Here is an 8512-nt window from a genome sequence, read left to right as displayed (position 1 = left end):
TGTGTGTGTGTGTGTGTGTGTGTGTGTGTGTGTGTGTGTGTGTGTGTGTGTGAGAGAGAGACCGGTAAGGGGCTTGTAACCCTTGGCTTGGTGTCGCCCGCACCGCGCTCAGCCAGTGAGCGCACGGGCCATTCCTATATAGGATCCGAACCCGCAGCCTCAGCGCTCCCAGCGCCGCACTCTCCCAAGTGAGCCACAGGGTCGGCCCTCCACGAACGTTTTGAAGTACCCTCATATCCTACTGTTTGGCTATTAGTTGTGCATTTCTGAAATACTCCACTGAGTCATGATGAAAATATCTCCATAGTGGAGAAATACTCCACTGTATCATCTTAAAAGTGCATGGCATTTGATATGCTAAAATTGTCTTTAGGATTCTTTGCATTTATACATCACAAGAAAGATTAATTTATATCCTGTTCTCCATAATTTTTAAAACCATACCTGTGGTTATATCCCTCTCTTCATTCTACATTTTTGTTTGTACCTTCTGTATCATTTTGCTTTAGTTGCCTGTCCTATACATGATACAGCTGGATTTTTTTTTTCCTGAGAGGTTTTGATAGGTTAATTTACTTTTTCACATATGTCTAAACTTATTTCTGTCAATTATATTTTCTAATTACCATGTTTTCTTGATATGTTTATAACTTGCATTTAAATCATACTTTATTTGTTCCATTTTTTATTTTTAATATATTCTTAAGAATTATACCTTTCCATGTCTAAAGGTAACCCATTTCTAGTACTTTTCCTTGAAACAGACACCTAAATATATTCTACTTTTCGAAAAACTCCCCTGCCTTTCCCTACCAAACACCCTCCCACCAAAATGAATATATTCATTATTATGGTAACCACTTAATCTTCCTAGGTAATGAGCTTCCAAATTTAAACACTCCTTGTTTAAGAATGGCTCAACACTACTGCAGTGATCCTCATCCTGGTAGCCTAGGAAAATTTTGTTGTACATACTATGTGTAGTATAAAAACACATCTCAAAATGATTCATTCAGTAATGTTAAAATTATTCCTCACTTCTACAGCTTAAACAATTAAAATAGCACAACTAGGCTGGATAGCTCAGTTGGTTAGAGCACTGCTTTGTAACACCAAGGTTAAGGGTTTGGATCTCCTTACTGGCCAGCCACCAAAAAAAAAACCTATAAATAAAAAAATAAAATAGTACAACTTTCAGATATTTGAGCTGTGGACAACCAGTAATGTGAAAAATCTTTCTTTTTTTCAGACCTTTGTAACTTATGGAATTGCACTAGTGGTTTTAAAGCCTTAAATAACATTTGAAACAGACATACTTACTGTACAGACATCATGCTTGTCTCCATTGCTGAGTCTACTCTTCCTTCATCTGCTGTTTCCATGGTCGATCTATCTGTTTCACCTGGGAGTTCAGGTGCACAAGCTCCATAAAGTTCTGGCGCTGCAGCTACATAAGGCGAAGGAACAAAACTGCTACTACGCAGCTTAGTGACTTCTTCTTCAAGCTTTTTCTTTTCCTCAAGCAAACGAGCTCGATCTTCAGAAAGTGACTCTATCAGATCTGAAAGAACCCCAAATTGAAATAAACCTTACAAAGTGAAAAAAACATTTTGCATGGATATATTTTTTCACTTTAAAAAGGAATTAAAAATATATTACAAAACAGTACTAACCTTTATCTCGTTCTTGTTGCTGCATCGTACTTTTCAACTTATCACTAAGATCATTTATTATGTTTTCTTTTCTCATTTTCTCTCTTGTTAAAACAGTGTTAAAATTGGTCTGGAAAAAAGAATAATAACTACTTAAATTATGTGAATGCACTTAATAGCTAGGGCTAAGAAAATAAACTTGCAAATACTCTTTTCTGAGATGCATTTGTACGTGGAGATGATATAGTATGACTGACGAATGTTTATTTTTAAATAAAAATGCTATGTACTATGGTAAAGGTTATATTTTCTTCTAACTTAATATCTTGAAAACATATTCTATTTTCTCATTATTGTCCATACACTTATTGTTTGCAAATGATTTTGAAATTCTGGATAAAGTAAATACCTTCTGTATCATTTTGCTTTAGGTGCTTCTCCTATACATAGTATATAGTTGGATGGTACAGATGGATGGCCCTATAGCCTGTTTCTATGTCTTATTTGGATATTTATAATGACCTTTGATTTATATTGTCTAGATTTATTAACCCCTAACCTTATAAATTTTCTTACGATAAAGCTCATGATATTCAACTGCATGCATAGATCTCATGAGACAATCTGGTAGTTTTAACTGCATGGAGTTTCTTTTATAAAGATGACTGATTTTATTAAAAATTTCATTTATAATATTTCATTAAGGTGATCTCCTTGGAATGTAAGAGCTATAGATAAGTGATGAAATGATCTAAATTGACTCTTCCCATCTGCCCAGCATTTCCAATTTCAAAATTTTGAGAGCTTTATCATCCTTGGATCAATAAATAATGCCAATAATGCCGACAATAGGGAGATTTTAATGTGAAAAGAATACAGCATTTTTAGATTAAAATTTAATAAATTCATTAAATATTTAATTAAACATCATTTCTACCCAGAAAGCATACTGAAAGATCACTCAAAAAGGAACATTTATGATATGGCTTTGTATTAAGCCATTTCTACATATATTGTTTATATATGGAAAATTAATAAATTTTGTAAAAGCAGATTAACCATTATGGTTATTTACATGATCTTTGCTACTTCTGTAATATAAAATGAGTTTTTAGGAAGATTATTACAATTTATAGCAGGCATATTAAAAACAAAGGCTAGTTAAGATGAGAAACAAATAGGCCCAACTCAGAAGTCACCTGTACAAAGGTAGGTACAAATCACCTTAAATAACCACCACTCAACATACACACTATTGAAAACTGGAAGGTAACTTAGAAGTCATCACTCCTAATTTCATTTTACAAATATAAAATTGGGTTTAAAATATAAGAAACTATGTTGTAACATCAAGGTCAAGGGTTCAGATCCCCATACCAGCCAGTTGTCAAAAAAAAAGGAACTAAATTAGACAGTTGTTGGTTTTATAAATCTGGTTTCAATCAGTTAATTCATCCCCTACTTAATTTTGGAAATATTAAATTGAATATGTGCTCACAAAGGAGCACATGGAGAAACAGCAAGAGAAAGAAAGAGATTAATTATATGTAGAATGAATCATATAAGAGAATCTATAAATTCAGGCTTTTTGGGGGCTGGGCGGTGGGGGGTGACTGGCCTGTAGGAGGATCGGAACTCTTGACATTGGTGTTACAACACCACACTGTAACCAACTAAGCTAACAGGCCGGTCCCTAAATTTAGATTCTTAAAAACAGAGATGTCTCTAAAGACCTCTTTGGTGATAATTCTTACTTAAAACTGTTGGCAACTCCCCCTCCCTGAACATTTACTTTCTTTGGTTTCCATCAAGTCACACTCTTCTTTTTTCTGTTGCTCTTTCTCATTCCCCTTTTCTAGGCCCCTCTTTCTTTTCCTGAGCCTTAACAATCTAAAGTTCCTAAGGGGTAAACCCCTTCTGGAAAATACACTTCCTTATTTTCTTTCTGTTCCCTGATATATAATTTTTCAAATTCTAAAAAAGATACTAATTAATCATAACATTTTAGGATAAAAAAAGGTACCACATAATATGAAATGTTTATATCAATTGTAACGTGCAGTTTCAGAAACTTACCTCTAAGGATAAAAAAATAAATGTCAATATTATCACTGGCCTGAAAGACAGCAGAAACCACCCAATGGCTCCAATAACTACTTGCCCTGCAGTCCTCCATGTTCCAGTGGGCGATCTTCACTAACTGTTGATCCAATTATGTCATTCCTTTATTTTCTCTTTAATAGTTGTCTAGTGCTTTAGGTGAAGTAAAACTCCCTAAGAAGGCATCCTGGTCCTTGGTGATCAGCCTCCACTTACCTTACAAGCACTACCTCTTATGACTGGCCAACAATAATGAATAAGTGAATTAGTAAAGTTCAACAATATTCCATTCTAATATACCACCAGCCTATCATAATGGATAAGAATTATAGAAAGAAAATGAAAATTCTGCATTGATCAGCATGTAATTTAGGATAATGAAATTCTAGAGCTTAGAAAAAAATTTAAAAATCATTTATGTGGTAGTATAAACACCATCATTTTATAGAAAACTAATCTTAGTTCTAAAGAGGTTTAATGATCTACCTGAGACCACACAGATAGTGATGAAACCAGAAACCAAATTCACATTTCCTCATCTTTAATCTAATTCTATTTCGTCTTGAAGCACCTGAGATTGTCATGTGACATAATTACTATTTCAAATTGAAAAAAATAAAAATACATGCTTTTATCACGAAGTAAGATATTTAATAAATATTAACAGGGCCAATGTAAGGAAAACCACATCTGAGATATAAGAAACCTTCAGCTATGCACAAAAAATTATACTCATATTTGTTAATTTACGTCTACCTTCTTTAAATTTTAAATGAATGAAATGGGACAGAGGTACATACCTGTTGTTCAGCAATCAAAGATGTCCGAACATTTTGCATTTCTTCATTCTTTCTTTTTTCTTGCTCTTCCAGTTGTTCTAGAAACTTAGCTTTTTCTTCTTGAAGCTTTTCTTGAAGTTCAGCAACTAAGCTTGAAGAATCTTCTCTGGTAGATTCAATGACAGGACTTAAAAATTACATATAGTATTAAAAATTTTTTAAAAATTACAGATGCAATCATAAATATACCAAATATAATATTTAGGCAATTTATCCTCCTTAAACCTAATAATATGGTGTGAAAGATATTTTTGTGTGAACCTTCTCTCTTTATATCTAAAAAGAGAAACAAGTAAAACCTAAAAGTTTAATACGGATTATATGCTCTCTGACACTAACAAGGTTGAATGACTATATTGAATAAATTCAAGCTAATCTGCTTCTCCCAGCATTTATAAAACTCAATATACCTCAAGAGGCCAGCTTCAAATTTCAGTTTTTCTATTTCTATCATTGCAATTTACTTGATAACTGAGTAAAAAGGAAACATACCTGAAGATTACATATGTTGAAAGGTTTTAATTTCCATAAAATAGATTTTGGTTCATTTAGCTAGCTAGTGAATAAATAACACAAAGCTAAATGTAAACTTAAATGTTCACACGAAGCAAATCCACATGTTCCTAAACTCATATTCATTTTCCTCAAAACTTGCTAATCTCTTCAGGGTTGCTGACAATGTGCCAGAGATGAGAAGAGGACAAGGTAAAGAGAGAAGAACAAACATGGGTTAATGATTATTTCAACTTCTAGTATACTCTCTAATTATTAATCTTACCTACTTTCATCCTAACAAATCTTTGCATTAAAAAAAGTTTATCCAATAAGTAGATAACTAATCCCATCAAAAGTGTTAAAATATGCTAAAACACAAGAAAGACGCTGCTGTGTTATTAAAAGTTCTCAAACTACTTTGGTTATCAAGACAACTAATNGCACATGGAGAAACAGCAAGAGAAAGAAAGAGATTAATTATATGTAGAATGAATCATATAAAAGAATCTATAAATTCAGGCTTTTTGGGGGCTGGGCGGTGGGGGGTGACTGGCCTGTAGGAGGATCGGAACTCTTGACATTGGTGTTACAACACCACACTGTAACCAACTAAGCTAACAGGCCGGTCCCTAAATTTAGATTCTTAAAAACAGAGATGTCTCTAAAGACCTCTTTGGTGATAATTCTTACTTAAAACTGTTGGCAACTCCCCCTCCCTGAACATTTACTTTCTTTGGTTTCCATCAAGTCACACTCTTCTTTTTTCTGTTGCTCTTTCTCATTCCCCTTTTCTAGGCCCCTCTTTCTTTTCCTGAGCCTTAACAATCTAAAGTTCCTAAGGGGTAAACCCCTTCTGGAAAATACACTTCCTTATTTTCTTTCTGTTCCCTGATATATAATTTTTCAAATTCTAAAAAAGATACTAATTAATCATAACATTTTAGGATAAAAAAAGGTACCACATAATATGAAATGTTTATATCAATTGTAACGTGCAGTTTCAGAAACTTACCTCTAAGGATAAAAAAATAAATGTCAATATTATCACTGGCCTGAAAGACAGCAGAAACCACCCAATGGCTCCAATAACTACTTGCCCTGCAGTCCTCCATGTTCCAGTGGGCGATCTTCACTAACTGTTGATCCAATTATGTCATTCCTTTATTTTCTCTTTAATAGTTGTCTAGTGCTTTAGGTGAAGTAAAACTCCCTAAGAAGGCATCCTGGTCCTTGGTGATCAGCCTCCACTTACCTTACAAGCACTACCTCTTATGACTGGCCAACAATAATGAATAAGTGAATTAGTAAAGTTCAACAATATTCCATTCTAATATACCACCAGCCTATCATAATGGATAAGAATTATAGAAAGAAAATGAAAATTCTGCATTGATCAGCATGTAATTTAGGATAATGAAATTCTAGAGCTTAGAAAAAAATTTAAAAATCATTTATGTGGTAGTATAAACACCATCATTTTATAGAAAACTAATCTTAGTTCTAAAGAGGTTTAATGATCTACCTGAGACCACACAGATAGTGATGAAACCAGAAACCAAATTCACATTTCCTCATCTTTAATCTAATTCTATTTCGTCTTGAAGCACCTGAGATTGTCATGTGACATAATTACTATTTCAAATTGAAAAAAATAAAAATACATGCTTTTATCACGAAGTAAGATATTTAATAAATATTAACAGGGCCAATGTAAGGAAAACCACATCTGAGATATAAGAAACCTTCAGCTATGCACAAAAAATTATACTCATATTTGTTAATTTACGTCTACCTTCTTTAAATTTTAAATGAATGAAATGGGACAGAGGTACATACCTGTTGTTCAGCAATCAAAGATGTCCGAACATTTTGCATTTCTTCATTCTTTCTTTTTTCTTGCTCTTCCAGTTGTTCTAGAAACTTAGCTTTTTCTTCTTGAAGCTTTTCTTGAAGTTCAGCAACTAAGCTTGAAGAATCTTCTCTGGTAGATTCAATGACAGGACTTAAAAATTACATATAGTATTAAAAATTTTTTAAAAATTACAGATGCAATCATAAATATACCAAATATAATATTTAGGCAATTTATCCTCCTTAAACCTAATAATATGGTGTGAAAGATATTTTTGTGTGAACCTTCTCTCTTTATATCTAAAAAGAGAAACAAGTAAAACCTAAAAGTTTAATACGGATTATATGCTCTCTGACACTAACAAGGTTGAATGACTATATTGAATAAATTCAAGCTAATCTGCTTCTCCCAGCATTTATAAAACTCAATATACCTCAAGAGGCCAGCTTCAAATTTCAGTTTTTCTATTTCTATCATTGCAATTTACTTGATAACTGAGTAAAAAGGAAACATACCTGAAGATTACATATGTTGAAAGGTTTTAATTTCCATAAAATAGATTTTGGTTCATTTAGCTAGCTAGTGAATAAATAACACAAAGCTAAATGTAAACTTAAATGTTCACACGAAGCAAATCCACATGTTCCTAAACTCATATTCATTTTCCTCAAAACTTGCTAATCTCTTCAGGGTTGCTGACAATGTGCCAGAGATGAGAAGAGGACAAGGTAAAGAGAGAAGAACAAACATGGGTTAATGATTATTTCAACTTCTAGTATACTCTCTAATTATTAATCTTACCTACTTTCATCCTAACAAATCTTTGCATTAAAAAAAGTTTATCCAATAAGTAGATAACTAATCCCATCAAAAGTGTTAAAATATGCTAAAACACACAAGGTAAAGAGAGAAGAACAAACATGGGTTAATGATTATTTCAACTTCTAGTATACTCTCCAATTATTAATCTTACCTACTTTCAACCTAACAAATCTTTGCATTAAAAAAAGTTTATCCAATAAGTAGATAACTAATCCCATCAAAAGTGTTAAAATATGCTAAGAAAGACGCTGCTGTGTTATTAAAAGTTCTCAAACTACTTTGGTTATCAAGACAACTAATGGGCTTAAAGGTGCATTTACTTGATTTCAAATAATATTTTAATGTTTTTGAAATCAGGGTACATTTGACATTGAATCAATGTGGGTATGTATTTAAAATATTTGTTCTATGTAGTCCCTATAGTTTCCTAATCTAATTACATGATAGAAATACACTATTAATACTGTAGCAATTGATAATCATAACAAAATTGTTGTGATTATTGTACTTCCAAATTTACTGATAAAATCGAATAATTCAAATAAATGTGCTATTCAGACAAACTTTCCTCTTAAGGGAGAGCTTTATAATGGCCGAACACAGAATACATAGTTTGAGACATAATACCTCTATCCAAGTCTGAGATTGCTTGCTTAGTTTCCAGAAAGTCTGAAATAGAAATCCCCTACTGCATAAGACAATTACTTAAAAGGACAAAGTGAAGGATTTATTTTCAAAGCTCCTGTGGGGAA

The 8512-nt window shown here is 32.7% G+C and overlaps 1 protein-coding gene across 1 annotated transcript in view; it reads right to left on the bottom strand.

Moving 5' to 3' along the window:
• Nucleotides 1-8512, bottom strand: part of RB1CC1 (RB1-inducible coiled-coil 1) — a 73115-nt gene that overhangs the window by 18440 nt on the left and 46163 nt on the right. The window contains exons 14-16 of the mRNA XM_008591664.1: nt 6923-7088; nt 1674-1782; nt 1321-1561 (exon numbers count right to left, since the gene is read on the bottom strand). Of these exons, the coding sequence (XP_008589886.1) occupies nt 1321-1561; nt 1674-1782; nt 6923-7088 (516 nt within the window). The remainder of the gene's footprint in view (nt 1-1320; nt 1562-1673; nt 1783-6922; nt 7089-8512) is intronic.

The sequence above is a fragment of the Galeopterus variegatus genome, unplaced genomic scaffold (genome assembly GCF_000696425.1).
Source record: "Galeopterus variegatus unplaced genomic scaffold, G_variegatus-3.0.2 Scaffold7142, whole genome shotgun sequence".
Classification (NCBI taxonomy): Eukaryota; Metazoa; Chordata; class Mammalia; order Dermoptera; family Cynocephalidae; genus Galeopterus; species Galeopterus variegatus.
Note: the sequence above shows the minus strand (reverse complement) of the source record. Positions and strands in the feature narration are given on the sequence as shown.